The sequence below is a fragment of the Microcaecilia unicolor genome, chromosome 7, assembly GCF_901765095.1.
Source record: "Microcaecilia unicolor chromosome 7, aMicUni1.1, whole genome shotgun sequence".
Taxonomy (NCBI): domain Eukaryota; kingdom Metazoa; phylum Chordata; class Amphibia; order Gymnophiona; family Siphonopidae; genus Microcaecilia; species Microcaecilia unicolor.
This window is the reverse complement of record NC_044037.1, coordinates 210,264,209-210,284,269: the sequence shown is the minus strand read 5'-3', so window position 1 is coordinate 210,284,269 and position 20,061 is coordinate 210,264,209. Positions and strand designations below refer to the sequence as shown.

General features: G+C 44.0%; 1 protein-coding gene across 3 annotated transcripts in view; it reads right to left on the bottom strand.

The window, feature by feature from the left end:
- Positions 1-20,061, bottom strand: part of ZSWIM2 (zinc finger SWIM-type containing 2) — a 52,354-nt gene continuing 32,293 nt past the window's right edge. For all 3 annotated transcript variants that reach the window (XM_030209650.1, XM_030209651.1, XM_030209652.1), the window contains exons 6-10: positions 19,251-19,502; positions 17,976-18,060; positions 7,781-7,881; positions 3,747-3,900; positions 1-1,795 (exon numbers count right to left, since the gene is read on the bottom strand). In XM_030209650.1, the coding sequence (XP_030065510.1) occupies positions 1,070-1,795; positions 3,747-3,900; positions 7,781-7,881; positions 17,976-18,060; positions 19,251-19,502 (1,318 nt within the window). In that variant the 3' untranslated portion in view covers positions 1-1,069. The remainder of the gene's footprint in view (positions 1,796-3,746; positions 3,901-7,780; positions 7,882-17,975; positions 18,061-19,250; positions 19,503-20,061) is intronic.

Below are 20,061 nucleotides of genomic sequence, written 5' to 3'. Positions count from 1 at the left end.
GCAGTAAGAACAGCCTTAGCAAACAGGAAAAACCCATGAAAGGGTGCGCTAAGGCCAGTTTTTAAAATTTTTTTTTACTGCAGCTTAGTAAAAGGACCCCATAGAGAATCTAATACACGTGGAAGGAAATTTTGTAATATGTCACCTAACAATTGCTTGAAAATGGCACCTATTTTAGGCTTATTTTAAAGAGGCAATCATAGGTTGTTGTGATCCTTTATAAATTGTGCACCCATAATGCACGTAAATGTACATACAGAAATTTACAGGTTTAAATGTATGCATGCACTCGTTTTAAGGATATGGATATATTATAAAAATATGCACATACATCACAACTCTGCCCCGACTTCTCCCCCAGGATCATATGAAAGGCAAGTCTATAAAATGTGCGTAATTTATAGATTAGGTGCACTGACATGCATTAATGAAGTCACAAACTGGGCTTTACGTGCATATGTACTAGGCACTATTCTCTAAAGCTGGTACACCAGTTGCATGGTGCGTAAAAGCAAATGAGCTGTGGCAGTGGGTGGAGCCAAGGGTATGTCATGGGCATTCTGCATAGCAATGCACACACCTTATAGAATGGTCTCAGATACGCGCATTGCAAGGTGTACAGGCATGCCAGCTTATGCCTTCTATTGACCTGGCAAAAGCTGCGATGCCTAATTTTGGCACACCAAAGCGGCTTTGCGCTACTATGCTATACTAGGTTAAGCGCGTCTTAACGCTGTTATAGAATTGCCACTAAGAGCGCTTCTTTGTTGCACCTATGTCTAGGCGTCCTGTAAGTGAATTGCCCCCATATTCTGTGTTATTGTTTGTACCTGCATTTATACGTGAGTGGAAAAGCCACTTGATTTTTAGATTTTTTTTATGCATATAACAGAGGTTTCATATATGAAAACGTCTTTCTAGAATTACCTCTTAGCATATGGAATATTTGTAACAAAATAAGTGGGAGAGGCATTACATCTGAGAAAAGTGCATTTTCTTAAATTTGCATAATATTGCCGTTCAGGGTAACTCCTTCCCACCAGAAACATCGTTTCTACTACTTCAGTAATCAGAGTGGTCTTCTTGATGGAAGTCCCCTCTGCGGTCTATATTTTTCAGCATATTTGGTGTCTCCCTTCAACAGAAGAAAACCCTCTATGCACATGTCGTCTTCAAGATTCAAATCTGAAACTTCCATATTTTTCCTTGGTTTTCTACCCTTAAAAGGCAGTGCTCCGTTCTGAAATACTTCATTTTGATGGAGGTGCTCTTTTCTTCCATTCTGCTTGTTGCTCTGTTGTAATACACCCACATGTGCGAATGAGTCTTTGCTACTAACAACATCTTTTGTAGACAAAGCACAACCAATAGGCTTTTGTGATAAAGGTTTCTTGAAGATTGCTAGGGATAGGTCTTGAACATATCTAGGAGGCTGCAGCATAGTATGTTGTGTTACTCCATCCTTTTTTGAACTTGGTTCACAGATACTTAGATAGCTTAAACCTTTTGATGGTAAGGGCTGCCGAGAACCTGTTGGCCACTGATTGTTACCTGGGGGGTTTCCCTGTGCATGTTCAAATTTCATTTGCTTATAGGATAATCCAATTCCTGGAATGAAGAGTTCCTCCTCTTGTTGCTTTGACAAACTGAAAGTGTTTGCTTGAGGTTTTGATAGACCAGTTTTCTCACCAGTAGCTACTACTTTCCAAGTTAATGGATTGTACAGAACTTGCCCGTCCACTGGGCAGGAATTATCTTCAAACAACAACCAGCTGTCAATGCATTCCCTGTGAAACTAATAAAAAATAGTTTAGACTAAGCTGCATGAAGCTGCAATTATTAGTAGGAATTTGTAAAAAAACATGTTTTCTGCAGTGGAAGTGGCATTAGAGTACGATCACACTACTAAACAATTGATGAAAATGAATACGATAAGTAAGGCATGCACAAAATATGTAAAAAATACACTTGTATTTCTTTTTGTCATGGTGAGTATATCAAATGTGTCTCTCCACAGCCCACCAAAGGCTTCTCTCCTATAGCATAATGTTAACAAGCTCTTTAGAGACGAATGTGAATCTTCCCCTGCCAGGGCTGGTGTTAACATGCTGGAGTCCAAGGCACAAATGTGGGAGAGTGTCCCAAAGCTCACCAGCAAGCTCTGCCTCGTTCGGGTCTGGGCAGGCTTTGGGCCCCCTGTGGGCACCATCCTAAGGCTGGCCCTCGTTTCTGCTGGGGAAGTGAAGATTCTATAGGACCCCCAGGAATACCTATGCATCTTGTCTACACAAGCACTTATATGCATGTATTTGGCTTTATGACTTTATCAGGGGTTCTCAACCCATTACTCAGGACACACCAAGCCAGTCAGGTTTTTAGGATACCCACAATGAATATACATGGAGGCAGTGCATGCAAATTTATCTCATAGTAATTTAGTAGCATAGTAGATGATGGCAGATAAAGACCTGCACAGTCTGTCCAATAAGATAAACTAATAGCATCTGTTGCAATATGTATTCTTGATCTTAATCTGTCCTTGCCATTTTCATGACACAGACCATAGAAGTCTGCCCAGCACTGGACATACTCCCTGGCTACTGGAGTTGCCGTCAAAGCCTAATCTAGTGCATCCAGATGTGTCTAGCCATAATCGAAGCATGTGCCTATTCATTGTGGATATCTTGAAAACCAGACTGGGACTGGGTTGAGAACCTCTGCTTTATACAAATCCTTTCCTGCATGTAAAATATGCTTTATAAAGGGTTATTTTATAAGAACCCAACTAACTTAAGGGTCCTTTTACTAAGCTGCGTAAGTGCTTACGCGCACCCAGCCCATGTCAATTTTGAGTTACCGCCTGGCTACCACGTGGCCCGGGCGGTAATTTCATTTTTGACGCGTGTCCACTATGCGCATCAGAAAATATTTTTAGTTTCTGGTGCATGGGCGGTAATAGGTATTTGAACATGCGTTGACCATTACCGCCCGGTTAACACGTGAGACCTTACCACTAAGTCAATGGCTGGCAGTAAGGCCTCAGACCCAAAATAGACGTGCACCAATTTTCATTTTGCCGCACGTCCATTTTCAGCCCCCCCCCCAAAAGGTATTTACAGGTGCGCTGAAAAATGATTCTGCCTGTGGTCAAAACGTGCGCCTACACTAGCGCAGCCCATTTTTCAGCACACCTTAGTAAAAGGACCCCTTAGGCACTGAATATGTGCATAACTTGCAGCAGTTTTGAAAGTTATAATTGCTTTTACCGTGTGGCCATGTGGGGGGGGGGGGGGGCACTTACCGCCACCCAATGAGGTGGCAGTAAGGGCTCCCGCACTAACCCAGCAGTAACTGGGTAGTATGTGGCGCTGCCCAATTACTGCCGGGTTAGCGCCACGTTAAAAAATACTGGCCGATTTTACCTAGTGTGGGAAATGGCGCACTCTGGGGCTGGAATTACCGCCAGTGCCCGTGTTGGGCTGGTGGTAGCTCCAGATTAGCGTGCGGTAAGCTCACATTGAGCTTACCGCCGCTTTGTAAAAGGGCCCCTGAGAGCGCTGCAAAGATTTTCAGCAGGGTTAGATCATAGACTTTGGAAAGTATTAGGGCAGTGATACAGTAATCAAAAATTTTCCAGTTAAATATTTCAAAAAAGAAATGTAAATTACAAAGCTGCTATTCTTCTACAGGTAAAATGTGTCTGATTAAATTTAAGCCATTCCAGAACAGCACTAAACTGTTTGTACCTTGTGGTTGCAGGATAAATGTCTTGCATGCTGACCAAGGCTGAAAGCTTTCAGACATATTCGACACTGTTGACCTGGATTAAGCAATGCACTTCTTCGTCTAACCATAATGACAGGGAAAGACTTCAGAATGTGTTTTGGGAGAGAGAAGGATCTAGGTAAACGAAGGGCATAAGGAATACAACAATTATTAAATGTTCATTGGGCAGATTTCACTTGTCTACTGAGATTTCAATAGTTTGAAGCCCTAGGTATTTCCACAAAGAACTTTGATTACTTAATAAAGCAGAAGAACAATGAAGAACAATTCTGCGATCAACTAATTCTACTCATGAAAAATGTCTCATTTGGAAATGGCATTTTAAGGCCATGACAAAATACTAGTAAAGAAACCTGAATAGTGTAGTTTGGAAGACAAAGGCCAGTTGAAAATGTCTTGTCACGCATCTCTGGGCAACACACTGACGTGAAATATCATGCCAGTACCCAAATTTGAACAGAGCATATATGGTAGTACTTTAATGTCCTGCTTACTAAGCCACACTAGAGGCACGTTAGCATTTTTAACGCGCACTAAGCATTAGTGAACGCTAACTGTGAAAAGCCCATAACATTCCTATGGGCGTCTTCATTGTTAGCAGATGCTAATTTTTAGCATGCTCTAAAAAAGCTAGTTCACCTTAGTAAACAAGGCCCTTAGGGACCCTTTTACTAAGCTGCGTAGGCGCCTTCGCACGCCAATTCAGAACTACCGCCCGGCTACCGAATGGCCCCAGCAGTAATTTCATATTTTATGTGCGTCCACTATCACGCGCGCCAGAAAATATATTTTATTTTGCTGGCACGCGATGCTAACCAGGCAGTAATTTGGCATTGTACGCACGCTGATGAGTACTGCCTGCTTAACGCATGAGACCTTTCTGCTAAGTGAATGGGTAGCGTTAAGGTCTCAGGCTTAAAATAGACGCGTGCCAATTTTTATTTTATCGCATGTCCATTTTTGCCCCCCCAAAAGGCCTTTTTTGCAGGTGCACTGAAAAATGGACCTGCGTGTGTCCAATACATGCGGCTACAGCATCACAGGCCATTTTTCGATGCACCTTAGTAAAAGGACCCTATAGTGTTTATTAGGCTGATTTTCCTTCCAGATGATCTCTTTCTAAGATAAATCCTGGAGCATGTATACACTGTAGACCAAATATAATGTGGACATTTGGGTGTGAGATATTTGACCACACTTAACCCCCGTTTACAAAGTTGCGCTAGCGGCTGCTGGTGCAGAAATGCTGACACGGCCATTTACTTTGAATGGGCTGTGTCGGCATTGCCATACAGCTTTGAAAACAGAGGGGTATAATAGCAAAAAAGAGTTCCAATCCTTAACTGTGTTATAACTGATCCCATAATATAACAAGCCACATTATATGGGGTCTAGTGTATTACCAATTTCTGATTGTTGACTTTATACAGGAGCAGACTGCCTCCACTCACCAGAATGTATTTGTTTCATTTGCATTTAATAAGCAGGAAATAAAGAAACATGGATTATATACTAAATAATAAATCTTCAGATCCATTTACTCTTGCCATTTCCGCTCTATTCTGCATCTCTTCCATCCTGTCAGTATTTTAATTTGACAACCAGTGTAATTCTAACTATAACCTATAAAACTGTTCAAGGTTTGCTTCTCAACTACATGAAGAAGAGCAGAGGACAGGCAGGAAATGTTTGCTTCATTTTTTTGTTTCACTTTTGTTTTGTTTTTTTATTTTGTTTCATTTTAGTTTTTATTGTTTCACTTTTGTTTTTTTAAATTTTTGTTTTGTTTTAGTTTTTATTGTTTCAATTTTGTTTTCGTGTGCACTACTTCATTTTAGTGCATGTTAAAACTGTTTAGAAGACAATTTTAAAAGCCATTTTTACATGTAATGTAGTACTTTCACTGTGAAAATAAGCATTCATAAAAAATGTGCATCTAGCGTTAGGGGCGTGTGGCCCACAAATTTTTATTTTGTTTAATTTCCTGTATCATTTATGGGCATTTAAAATTTTTTTTCATTTTGGGTGCTATGTGGGAAATAGTGCGCACTCTTAAGAATGACAGTCTATAGAAGATGACATGCATGAACTTGGAAGAACTTTATTCATAAGGCCAGCCCTGATGCAGATTGTGGCAAAACATATATGTCGGCTTTGATTTGTTCATCTTTCAAAAATTAAGTGCTTAGGGGCCTTTTTACAGAGCGGTGGTAAGCCGAATGTGGGCTTACCACATGCTAATCTGGAACTACCGCTGCCCCAACTTGGGCGCCAGTGGTAGTTTTAGCCCCGGTGCATGCCATTTGCCGTGCTAGGGAAAATAGCTGTTTTCCAGCGTGGCACTAACCTGGCATTAAGTTGGCAGCGCCGCATCCTACCCAGTTACTGCCGGGTTAGCGCGGGAGCCCTTAATGACACCTCAATGGGTGGCGTTAAGTGCTCCCCCCCTGCATGGCCACGTAGTAAGTGAAATCTTACCGCATGGTCATGCCATTTTTGGGCCTTTTTACCTGCTGCGGTAAAAAGGACTGCAGTGCACTGCAGAAAAGTCCCCCGCCACTAGTGCAGGGACATTTTTACTGCAACGTGCTTTCAAAATCTGCACCCTGGTTCATAAAATTATCTACGGCGAAGCCCCAGGATACATGACAGACCTCATAGACCTACCAACCAGAAACACAACAGGATCAACATGAACATACCTAAATCTCCACTACCCAAGCTGCAAAGGACTCAAATACAAATCAACCTATGCATCCAGCTTTTCCTACATAAGCACACAACTATGGAACGCATTACCAAAAGCCGTGAAAACAACTGATGATCACCTAAACTTCCGGAAATCATTAAAAACTAACCTGTTCAAAAAGGCATACCCTACCGACCCAACTTAAATGCCTGTATCCTGCAACACGACAAAACCAAAGCTCGCAATGGACATATAATAACTCTTCCTCTCTACGATTCCCTAATGTGTCTGTACACACGAACCTTATTCTACCACAACATTACTGTACTTGTTCATACCGGAATTGGCAGACGCCTTTACGGTACTATGTAAGCCACATTGAGCCTGCAAATAGGTGGGAAATGTGGGATACAAATGTAACAAATAAATTTAAAAAAAGGATACCTTAGTTTGCACATAGGAAATTCTGTATACTGTGATACAGCCCTTGCTATTACTAATATAAAAAAGTCTAAAATGAGACATGAGAGATTTGGAAAATATTAATTTAAAAATAAGAAAATAAGAAATGACCGATGAGAATATAGCGGTCTGGAGCAATGGTACAATGGTCTGTTAGCACCTTTATGTACTGCTTCTGATGGTCATTCAAAAAATTACTTTATTTTTAAGTGAATATGATTTAGTCTATATCGACACTGAGTCTTAAAATTTTTTTTTTAATGATTTCGATATGTGGGTTTGAGGTTTCAACACCTGAGCCCTGAGTATATTATGTGAGCTGATTTTTAACTATGTAAATTGAGTCTCGTAGGAATGTATGGTTCTAGTTGCCTGTATTTTGTCCTGTCTCTATGGCATGTTTGATATTTTCTGTGAGTCTGACGTCCTGCAGGTTGTACGTGCAGGATGTCAGACTCAGAAACAGAATGAAGCCTTGTGCCGGAATAAGAGGACCTCGGCTGGCGGGGGTTGGGGTCCCCCGCCAGCAAAGGTAGGCAATGGCGGGTTGGCGGCCGGGGGGGGGGGGGGTCGAGAGGGACATCGGCAGGGGGGTCCAGGGCCAAATCTATGGGGGCCCAGGCCCTCGTGGCCCCACGTAGCTACGTCACTGCTTGGTGTAATCCTCATGCTCAGGATCTGGGCACCAAATGCTATTCTATAAATGGCACCCAACTCTGAGCGCCATTTATAGAAAAGCGCTTAGAGCTAATTTTTTTATTGGTGCCTAAATTTGGGCGCCATTTGTAGACTTGAGTCCAAAATGTATAAATACAATTGCAATAAAAAAAAATCAAATCTTGCCTCTTTGCCAGGTTCAGCAATTCCTCTTTTGTGCTTTCTCTAGATCCATCACATGGCAATTCTGAAAACTGTTCCACTGGTCTCCACCTCTGGTTTCTCTTCTGCAGCATTAAAAGATGTTCAGTATTTAGCAATGCTGTATTGGGGTCTTAGCAACCTTGTAGGTCCTTTTACTAAGCTGTGCTAAAAAGTGGCGGGCGCGCTCTGGACACTTTCTAGCATTGCTCTAAAATGGCCAAATTTAATTTTTTTTCATTAATGGCCATGTGCTAATTTCCAAATTAGCACACAGCCACTACCGCCGGAGTCCTTACCACCTCCTATTAAGTAAGCAATAAGGGCACACGTGCTACTCGTGCGGTAATTGGTCAACATGTGGCAATGTGCTCACACTGCCTGATTACCGCTGGGAGCACCTTCCCTGACCCCAATGCTAGAAAATAAAAATTATTTTCTAGAACAGGAAACAGTGCACAGCAAAGAACTACTGCAGGGTGCCTGGGTGCAGCTGGCGATAGTGCTGTTTTGCTGCTTACTACTCGCGCAGAAGCCCTACTGTGCCTTGATAAAAAGACCCCTTGATGACTTACACAATGGCACTATATATATATGTAACACATATAAAATGTTTGTTTAAATTTCCTTTTTATGGACAGTTGAGTGAAGTCCAAGTTAGAACTGCTGACATTACCAGCTAGTTCAAGAATTTGTATTGTAGAAAAAAAGACAAAGTTCATGAGGGCATTTTTCAAAGGCATTGACTTGATTCCATTCTACATCTAAACCAACTAATACTGATCCCTTCTAATTTGATTGTTAATCACATTATCACTATTGGTCATTATATCTTACCTGTTTTATTTTGTGTTATGTAAATAATTCTACTGACCTACCTACCTAATTTCTTACACAGTAATATGTTAAATTAGACCATACCTCTTACTCTGTTTATGATTATACCTTTTGCAACATAGTGCAAGCCACATTGAGCCTGCAAATAGGTGGGAAAATGTGGGGTACAAATGCAGCAAATAAATACATTTCTGTACATAAAACAGGATTGTATGTACAGAAATAGGGCTTTTGAAAATTGTACATATAAGGAGAATATAGAAGAACCTTACAAGATTGCCACCGTCATTGGTCATAAAAACCCTCACTTTGGCTCATTTTTTTCAAAAGTGACATAATTCTTACTGCCAACACCTAATTATATAGTGCTGATATAATGAAATATATAAACCACACTCATTTCACAAGAATATATACTCGGCTGCTTTGAACTTAACGGCCATTGCAACTTTCCAAACAACTTTAAATGTTGAAAAACTTATTTTTAGCTGAAATTTGCTCCTAGGCTCTAAGGAAATAACCATGTTGCCAAAATTGGCTTCATCTGCACCACAGTACCTTATTACCAGGGTTCGGGAGCTGACAGCATGTTATATTAATGCACTCTCTTGAATATATAGCTTGGGTATCCAGGAAATATGAAAGTCACTGAGGTCTTTTCCCTCTATATAAAAGTGTCTTTATTATAAGTAGATAATAAAATATATTATTAGAAACTCTCATTCCACACAGGTTTCTTTGGTATTATTGGTATCATTACTGAGGTTTAGTTTCCTGTAGTTCCATCATTTAGGATAGTAGCTTTTGAAAATTGCACACTAGGCATGTACCTGAATGTGGGGATGCATTCCTTGGAAGGGTTGGGGCAAAATTTGAAACAACACACATACTTTTGTATTTTTAAAACTATACATGTGATTTGAATTGAAAGATTATTTGCAGAAAAAGAAGTGAGTCCACCTGGATTTTTGTTGGCCACTGGAAGTTATCCAGGTCCAGCCAATATTCAGTAGCTGTATCCAGGTAACTGGACATAGTAAGGACTATAGTTTACGTGGTTCTACTTGCCAAGTTAGTTATATGGGTACCAGCATTGTATATTGGTGATGTTCATAGAGGACTAGATTCAGTAAATGGTGCCCAAATTTGGGCGCCAAAAAAAATGCATGCCAAGTTGGATGCCCTATATAAAGGGAAAGGGAAATGGGACTTCATATACCGCCTTTCTGAGTTTTTTTTTGCAACTACATTCAAAGTGGTTTACATATATTCAGATACTTATTTTGTACCAGGGGCAATGGAGGGTTAAGTGACTTGCCCAGAGTCACAAGGAGCTGCAGTGGAATTAAACTCAGTTCCCCAGGATCAAAGTCCACTGCACTAACCACTAGGCTACTCCTCCACTCAAATAGTGCATAGTCCTGGGATCCATGCCCATCTTTGCTCTAGCAGGCTAAAGTATCTATTTGAGCTCAACTCCCCCACTGCCTGCAAGATACAAAGGAAAAGAAAGGAATTTCCATATAGGGTTTCCTAGCTAAGGTGCTTATACAACAGAGGAAAGCAGAGAGCTGCCTGCAAACTCCCCCTCATTGTTCCTACTAAGCAACATTTAGGCACAAAGCCAAGGTTCTCTCAGCAAAGGTGTTCTAAGAAAAAAAAGAAACACAGAAAAAGATGTTTATTTTTCTAGTGTGAGCATGGACGAGTTTCTTGAGCCAGACAGAGCTGTAATTGAGCAGACTGACACAGGGGACACAGCACAAGCCAACCTTGGTAATGAAAACGGTTCAAAGTTCAAAATATAGAGACAACAGACCACAGGTCTCTCATGCTAGGCTACGGTGGCAGAAGCAATGAAAGAGTTAGAACTAGACAAAATCCCTGCAGGGGAGAATGAGTTTTAACACTCTGGCAGCTCCAGATGCAGTTCTAAAAATTCCAGACATTCCAGGTCCCTAAAATCACACAGGACAAGTCATTCCAGCAGATTTGTCACAGGCTATATTGCTCTTAAACTGCAAATGGATGCAGTGGCTGCCAAATCAAAGGTTCTTTATAGTAAACAAGAAGCAGCCATATCCCTATCCGTTTTCGCATCCTGTTCAAACTTCTTCTACTGACCTATAAATGTATTCACTCTGCTGCTCCCCAGTATCTCTCCACACTCGTCCTTCCCTACACCCCTTCCCGTGCACTCCGCTCCATGGATAAATCCTTCTTATCTGTTCCCTTCTCCACTACTGCCAACTCCAGAGTTCGCGCCTTCTGTCTCGCTGCACCCTACGCCTGGAATAAACTTCCTGAGCCCCTACGTCTTGCCCCATCCTTGGCCACCTTTAAATCTAGACTGAAAGCCCACCTCTTTAACATTGCTTTTGACTCGTAACCACTTGTAACCACTCGCCTCCACCTACCCTCCTCTCTTCCCTCCCGTTCACATTAATTGATTTGATTACTTTATTTATTTTTTGTCTATTAGATTGTAAGCTCTTTGAGCAGGGACTGTCTTTCGTCTATGTTTGTGCAGCGCTGCGTATGCCTTGTAGCGCTATAGAAATGCTAAATAGTAGTAGTAATATCTGTTCTGTGTAAGTAAACCATTAATGCTGTGTAAGTTAACTGTACTCCACCTACAACTTAATGGTGAATGCAGACTATAAATGCCCAAATTAAATTAAATTACAATTTCTCCCCTTCTTGTCACATTTCTGGTGGTAATGGAACATCCCACTCATCAGCACTTTGGGAAAACTCCCGTAGTAGGGATCTTAATTGAATGGTCACTAGAGCCACAAACCCTAGTGACTATAGACAAGACACCTCTGCGCATATATGGCTTCTTTTGGGTGGAGACTTGAAAGATAAAAATGTTCCTCTTCAGATCCCAATGTAACCCAAGGCTTCTCTGAATAATCTTAGATCTAGATCCTTTGGCATGATCCTCATTAAGAAATGCTCTCATTACTTCTGGACTATTAGAGGTGATTTTATGAATTCTGAGATTGGCCTCTGCCAGCAGTACTTGTGTTCTCTTTAGCAAGTCAATGGCTTCTCCTTCAGTAAGTAAGAATTTAAAACCATCATCTACATAAAAGTCTCTCTCAATGAAGTGTCTGGCATCCATACCATATTTTCTTTCACCTTCCTGGGCTGTCCTTCTAAGCCTGTAGGTTGCTACTGCAGGTGATGGACTGTTACCAAAGACGTGAACTCTCATTCTATACTCCACAATATCCTGGTTGATGTCACTGTCAGGAATCTCAAGTAATTTCTGTAGTCTGAGCATACAACAAAGTAACAGAACATTTGTTGGGTATCTGCTGTTATGGCAATAGGGTAATGGGACAGAGACTGACCATACAGGCGTCCCTGCTGCAGCGTACTGGTTGCGCTCTCTTCCATTGCTGTCTATTGGACATCCCTGCAGAAGTTCAGGGATTTGAATTCATTACTTGAGTGTACTAGATGACGGCTGCGCAGGGCTGGGAAACAGAGACCAAGCTAATTGGATTCCTTGCTTACATACTTACGGATGACGGCAGTCTAAGGGTAGATTGTTCCAGCCCTTCTGCTCCAGCTTGTTCCTGTCCGCCTGATCCAGCTTCTCCCTGCGTGTTCCAGTCCGCCTGATCCAGCTTCTCCACGCGTGCTCCAGTCCGCCTACCCAGCTTCCCCCTGCTTATTCCAGTCCAACCGATCCACCTTCTCCCTGCAGTTCCTGTCCATCTGCTCCAGCTTATTCCGGTCTGCCTGATCCAGCTTCTTCCTGCTTGTTCCAGTCCGCCTGCTCCAGTTTCTTCCTGCTTGTTCCAGTTTATCTGATCCAGCTTGTTCCAGTCTGCCTGCTCCAGCTTCTCCCTGCTTGTTCCAGTCCGCCTGATCCAACTTGTCCCAGTCCGCCTAATCCAGCTTGTTCCAGTCCGTCTGCTCCAACTTGTTCCAGTCCGCCTGATCCAGCCCGTTCCAGTCCGTCTGTTCCAGCTTGTTCCAGCCTCTCCCTGCTTGGTCCAGTCCGCCTGATCCAGCTTCTCCCTGCTTGTTCCAGTTCATCTGCTCCAGCTTGTTCCAGCCCGCCTGTTCCAGCTTCTCCCTGCTTGTTCAAGTCCGCCTGCCTGCCAGCTTGTTCCAGTCCGCCTGCCTGCTAGCTTGTTCCAGCCCGCCTGTTCCAGCTCCTCCCTGCTTGTTCAAGTCCGCCTGACCCAGCTTGTTCCAGTCCGCCTGCCTGCCAGCTTGTTCCAGTCCGCCTAATCCTGCCTGCCTGCCTGCTATCAGCCCCTCAACTTGCCTGCTTATCTGCCCACCAACAACCTGCTGCTGAGCTCTCCACCGCACTCACCTGTTCCTGCCTGCCTGCCTCCCTGCCTCCCTCCCGCTAGCTTGTCAGCCCATTGACTTACCTGCTCTCCAGCCGATCAACTTCTTCTCAACCCATCTACCAACCTACCTGCCTCAGTCACTACTTATGGCCCCTGTACACATTCTCTTCCTTGCCCTATCCCTTCCTAATCTTCCCCTCCACTTACCGCTGGCTACCGCTTAAACTCACTGCCCACCCATGTCCTCTCCAGTCCTACTCACTACTCCAATACCCTATTCACCCCCGTCCCTCACCACCTCACCATCTCTCTTGTCCCCCTCCTCCTTCCTAGCTCTCAACCTTCAACACTTCCTTCCTGCCATTAACCCATCCCCATTCCTCCTAAGTGCATCCCGTCTTCGTCGCCTTCATCGCCCTACCTCCCCCACTCTCCTCCGCACTCTCTTGCTCCTCCTCCTGCTATCCGCAGAAGACATCAATCCCAATCCAGGTCCCCCCCCCACCTCTCCTCCTATCCATGTAAATGAGCCCGGGATATCTCTAATCTCATCTCTATTCCCCTCCTCCCCCCCTCTTCCCTCCCCTTCTCATGTGCCCTGTGGAATGCCCGATCGGTCTGCAACAAACTCCCCTTCACCCACGATCTCTTCATCTCTCGCTCCCTTCAACTGCTCGCCCTAACTGAAACCTGGCTCTCCCCTGATGACTCTGCCTGAGTCGCGGCCCTATGCCATGGAGGTTAGCTCTTCTCCCACACTCACCGCCCAGTTGGCCGCGGTGGAGGCGTCGGGTTACTACTCTCACCCTCCTATAGTTTCCAACCCCTCCTCCTACCGCAATCTCACTGCTTCTCATTCTTTGAAGCCCACGCCATCCGTCTATTCTACCCGTTGCCACTCAGAGTGGCAGTCATTTACTGCCCCCCTGATAAATCTCTCTCTTCCTTCCTCACTGACTTCGATGCCTGGCTTTCTGTTTTTATTGATCCCTCATCTCTGTCCCTCATTCTTGGAGACTTTAACATACACGCTGATGACCCATCCAACTCTCACGATTCTCAGTTCCTCACTCTAACATCCTCCTTCAACCTCCAGCTGTGCTCCACCACCTCTACTCACCGAAATGGCCATTGTCTCGACCTCGTCCTCTCCTCTTCCGGCTCACCCTCCAACTTCCACGCCTCAGCTCTTCCTCTCTCTGATCATCACCTGATCACCTTTACTCTTCTTCACCTCCCCCCTCAGCCCCCCCCAACATTAACCACTACTTCCAGGAATCTCTAGGCTATTGACCCTCCCACCTTATCCTCTAGTATTTCTAATCTCCTCCCCTCCATCATGTCCTCCGAGTCTGTTGACAAGGCTGTCTCCACTTACAATGCCACTCTCTCCTCTGCTCTGGACACCCTCGCACCATCCATCTCCCATCCCACTAAGCTTACTAATCCCCAGCCTTGGCTGACCCCTTGCATCCATCACCTTCGCTCCTGCGCCCGATCCACTGAACGCCTCTGGAGGAAATCTTGCACCTACTCAGATTTCCTTCATTACAAATTCATGCTATCCTCCTTCCAGTGCTCCCTATTCCTTGCCAAACAGGACTACTACACCCAATTGACCAATTCCCTCAGCTCCAACCCTCGTCGTCTCTTTGCCACCCTTAACTCCCTCCTCAAAATGCCCTCCGCTCCCACCCCCCCTCACTCTCTCCTCAATCACTGGCTGACTACTTCCGCGACAAGGTGCAAAGATCAACCTTGAGTTCACTACCAAGCCACCTCCCCCCTTCACCCCTCAACCCTCTCCCTCAACCAACCAACCCTGGCCTCTTTCTCTTCCTTTCCTGATATCACCGAGGAGGAAACCGCCCGCCTTCTTTCCTCCTTGAAATGCACCACTTGTTCCTCTGATCCCATCCCCATCAATTTACTTAACACCATCTCTCATACTGTCACCCCTTCCATCTGTCCTCTCCAGTCCTCAACCTCTCTCTCTCCACTGCAACTGTCCCCGACACATTCAAGCACGCCGTAGTCACACCTCTCCTCAAAAAACCATCTCTTGACCCTACCTGTCCCTCCAACTACCGCCCCATCTCCCTCCTACCCTTCCCCTCCAAAATACTTGAGCACACTGTTCACGGATTTTCTCTCCTCTCAGACAATCCTCGATCTGCTTCAATCCGGTTTCCGCCCTCTACACTCGACAGAAACAGCACTCTCTAAAGTCTGTAATGACCTGTTCCTTGCCAAATCCAGAGGCCACTACTTCATCCTCATCCTCCTCGATCTATCTGCCGCTTTTGACACTGTCAATCATGATTTACTTCTTGCCACACTGTCTTCATTTGGGTTCCAGGGCTCTGTCCTTTCCTGGTTCTCCTCCTATCTCTCCCACCGAACCTTCAGAGTACACTCTCATGGTTCTTCCTCCACCCCCATCCCGCTCTCTGTTGGAGTTCCCGAGGGATCTGTCCTTGGACCCCTTCTTTTCTCAATCTACACCTCTTCCCTGGGCTCACTGATCTCATCTCATGGTTTCCAGTATCATCTTTATGCTGATGACACCCAGCTGCATCTCTCCACACCAGACATCACCGTGGAAACCCAGGCCAAGGTATCGGCCTGCTTATCCGACATAGCTGCATGGATGTCCAACCGCCACCTGAAACTGAACATGGCCAAGACCAAGCTTATCGTCTTTTCACCTAAACCCACTTCTCCTCTTCCTCCGCTCTCGATCTCAGTTGATAACACCCTCATCCTCTCCGTTTCACCCGCCCGCAACCTCGGAGTCATCTTCGACTCCTCCCTCTCCTTCTCTGCGCATATCCAGCAGACAGCCAAGTCCTGTCGCTTCTTCCTCTTCAACATCAGCAAAATTCGCCCTTTCCTCTCTGAGCATACCACCCAAACTCTCATCCACGCTCTCATTACCTCTCGCCTTGACTACTGCAACCTACTCCTCACTGGCCTCCCACTTAACCATCTATCCCCCCTTCAATCCATTCAGAACTCTGCTGCACGTCTTATATTCCGCCTGAACCATTATACTCATATCACCCCTCTCCTCAGGTTACTTCACTGGCTTCCGATCAGATACCGCATACAGTTCAAGCTTCTCCTTCTTACCTACAAATGCACTCAGTCTGCAACCCCTCATTACCTCTCTACCCTCATCTCCCCTTACATTCCTGCCCGAAACCTCCGCTCACAGGACAAATCCCTCCTCTCAGTACCCTTCTCCACCACCGCCAACTTCAGGCTCCGCCCATTCTGCCTCGCCTCACCCTATGCTTGGAATAAACTTCCTGAGCCCTTACGCCAAGCCCCCTCCCTACCTATCTTCAAATCCTTACTCAAAGCCCACCTCTTCAATGTTGCTTTCGGCACCTAACCTTTATACCTTTCAGGAAATTCTGACTGCCCCAATCTGATGACCCCTACTTGACTGTTTGTACATTTGTCCATTAGATTGTAAGCTCTTTGAGCAGGGACTGTCCTTCTATGTTAAATTGTTCAGCGCTGCGTAACCCTAGTAGCGCTTTAGAAATGTCAAATAGTAGTAGTAGTACTTTCTGAAGTGAATCAAGACTCCTAACACGCTGTTAATCATATCAGACCCAGAAAACAGCACATTGTTGAGAAAGATTCCTTTAAATTGAGCACTGGAATTGAACACAATCCTGATCTGGCCTGGTTTTTGTGGATGATACACACCAAAGGTGGGTAAGTACCGACATTCTTCATTGTCTTTTAACAGTGAAGCTGGAACTGCAAGGCCATTATCCAGCATGTTCTGCATGAATTTTGTAAATTGCTGTTTCCTTTTAAGAGACTGTAGCAAAGAAGTAAGCAGATAGAGAGCTTGCTCTCTGTTGTTAGGTAGTCGTATTCTGGGTGTCCAGAATGGTAGTGGAGCCACCCAGCTGGTGGACTCATCCTTGTAGAATTCCTTATCCATAATTTTCAGGCTTCAGAGGAACACTGCAGCTCTAGAAAGAATTTATTGTACTAATCCAAGGAGTCTTTTCTGTGGGTTTTTCAGTCCCGGGCTCCTGAAGGAGGCATCTGAAACAGAGCTCTGTTCAGCTTTTGAACTTTACCCAAGATAAGTGATTGCTGTGTATATGAACTATTTTGTCAATCTCAATTTTATGACTTTATTACCTCAGGATAAATAGCGCTTTCCATCAGTTTTCATTGGCGTGTTGTATTTGCTTATACTTCTGTGTGAGAGTTTTCACAAGGGAATGAAAACTTTTGAATTTTCAGTTATATTGCCAGTAGCAGTTAGCACACAGCTGACCGAATTTCGACCACTAAACGTTTTGTGTGTTTATTTGATTTAATGCATACTATTTTGATGTAGTATCCACTAAAACAAGGGTTCTCAAACCAGTCTCGGGACACACCTAACCAGTTGGGGTTTCAGGATACCCACAATGAATATGCATGAGATAGATTTGCATGGAATGGAGGTAGCACATGCAAATATACAGTGGCGTTCCTGGGGGGGCTGACACCTGGGGCGGATCGCCGATGCGCCCCGCCCCCCGGGTGCAGCGCCCCCCCGGAACAGCGCGACGCCCCCCCCCCCAGCGAAACAACCCCCCAAGGTGCAGCGCAATCCCTTGGCGAAAGAACCCCCCCCAGGTGCATGCCGCTGGGGGGGGGGGGGGGGGGTGCCGCGCGCCTGCCAGCTCTTCGTTTTCATGCTCCCTCTGCCCCGGAACAGGTTACTTCCTGTTCCGGGGCAAAGGGAGCATGAAAACAAAGAGCCGACAGGCGCGCGGCACCCCCCCAGCGGCGTGCACCCGTGGCGGACCGCCCCTATCGCCCCCCCGCCCCCCCCTTGGTACGCCACTGCAAATATATCTCATATATATTCATTGTAGGACTAGGTTGAGAACCCCTGCACTAAAACAAACCAAATGACAGAACATTCCTAATATTTTGGCCTATGAGCTCTCAGCTTAGATATTCCTTGATGCCACACATAGTAAATTAATCCAGATCAGTACCTGCCGAGAGACAAATAGATGCGGAGCATGGCAACTGCTTGTAAAACATTCTTGGCAGAGATGGAAATTTATACATTCAACACACCTAAAGAGATCAAAAATAATGTTATGGGTAAGTAATGTCCTTCATTATTATGTTCACATTTTAAGAAGTACAATATATTAAAAGTTTGGAATTCCTCATTGAAATATTTTTATATTCATTATGAGTCAGTTCACAAATTCATTTGCAATGATCAATAAACCATGCTTTTTCTGAAAAATTGACATAAACCATTGGGTCAAGTGGATCATATAATTACAATATCTTTTTTTCAACTTTGTGTCCTTAATAAATTGAAAGGTATGATATCAGCTTGTGACTTTTGAACAATCATGCAGAACCTGCAAATATCAAGATTTGATTATTGTAACTCTTTATATCTGGGTATGTCTACAGCCAGGACCCAAGCTCTGCAGGTTGTTCAAAATGCAACAGCATGATTACTTACTGGTGCAAGGAGATCAGATAATATTATGCCAATTTTAAAGAGTTTGCATTGGCTTCCAGTAAAAATGTTGTGTGCAATTTAAAGCGTTGGTTTTGCTTCAGCAGCGAGTATATGCCACAGTTCTACAATATTTTATGAATATTTTGTCTATGTACCATCCGAAACACTCTGTGGCAGTGAAGCAATTATGTATTTCTGGAAGTCATTTCTCTGATACATGTAACCAAGCTTTCTCTATAGCTGGAGCAAATTTATGGAACCACATGCCTGATCATCTAAGACTTTGCTCAAGTAGACAGCAATTTAAAAAATATTTGAAGATGTATTTTTTTTTATTTGCATGAAGTCTTTATTTAACAGGATAACAGTACAATATTGCCTCATACATATCAAGCAAAATAAACTACTACTATTCTTTAAACATACAAGTGTAAGATTCCTAACTCACTCCAGTACGCCATCCATTAACACCATATATTAACCTCTGTAAACTTCAATGTTTTAAAGTACATTTTCTATAACTTTTACATATCAATAAGACCTCCATCGAAGATGTATTTTTTTAATGAAAGCTTTTATTGAAGAAAGATCTTGGATCTATTTTGGTAGTTCTCCCTAGAGTATGTATTACTTTTAATGACAGTTAATATGGTACACTGTATTGTTATTTTGTTTGTGATAATTTTATGAATGTTTCTATTGTAACCCGCTTTGGATATAAAGCGGATTATAAATCTGAAATTAAATAAAATAAATAGTCAATCATTGTTAAAAAATTACCTACCTGTAGCATTTTCCTTCTATTGGCAAAGCTCTACAGTTATTACATGGGACTCCAAGATGCCTGTCCAGTCGCTCTTTCTCTGCAGCAGTTACCAGCTTGCTAGAATTTCTAACTTCTTCTGCAAGGAGTTTTAATGGAGCAAATTCCTCCCTACAGAGGGGACACTTGACCATGGAGTCATGCTCTGACGTAGTCTGGTGATCAGCCCAGATTTTCATACATGCAATGTGAACATTGTTGCCACAGCCATTTCTAGAAGGAAAAAAAAACAGATCACCCTACAGGTTAGTATACTTTTTTTTATACTAAAGTGTGCTAAGTAGTTACTCCCAGATTCTGTGTAAATCACCCAAAGTTAGCCACTCATTTAAGGGCGTGGATCGCAGATCGGCACACAAAGGCCCCCTTTTACCAAGTGGGATAAAAGGGGCCCTGTGGTGGCGTGTGGGTTTGCCACGTGCCAAGGCCCCCCTTTCTACCGCTGCCTAAAAAAGGAAATTCTGGGCAGAGGATGGAAATGGCCATGTGGTAAGCAAAACACTTGCTGTGTGGCTATTTCCTGGGGAAGCCCTTACTGCCACCTATTTAGGAAGCGATAAGGGCTCCTGTGCTAACCAGGTGGTAACCGGGCAGTGTGCGGGACTGCCTGATTATCGCCGGGTATGCCCCTTGTGCTGAAAAAATACAAGTATTTTTTGAGCACTGGAAATGGCATACAGTGGGGGTTGGCACTACTGCCAGGCTTCCCTGGGAGCCTGGCGGTAGAGCCAGATTGCCGTGAACCAATGCCGCGGTGGCTCTACTGCGGCAT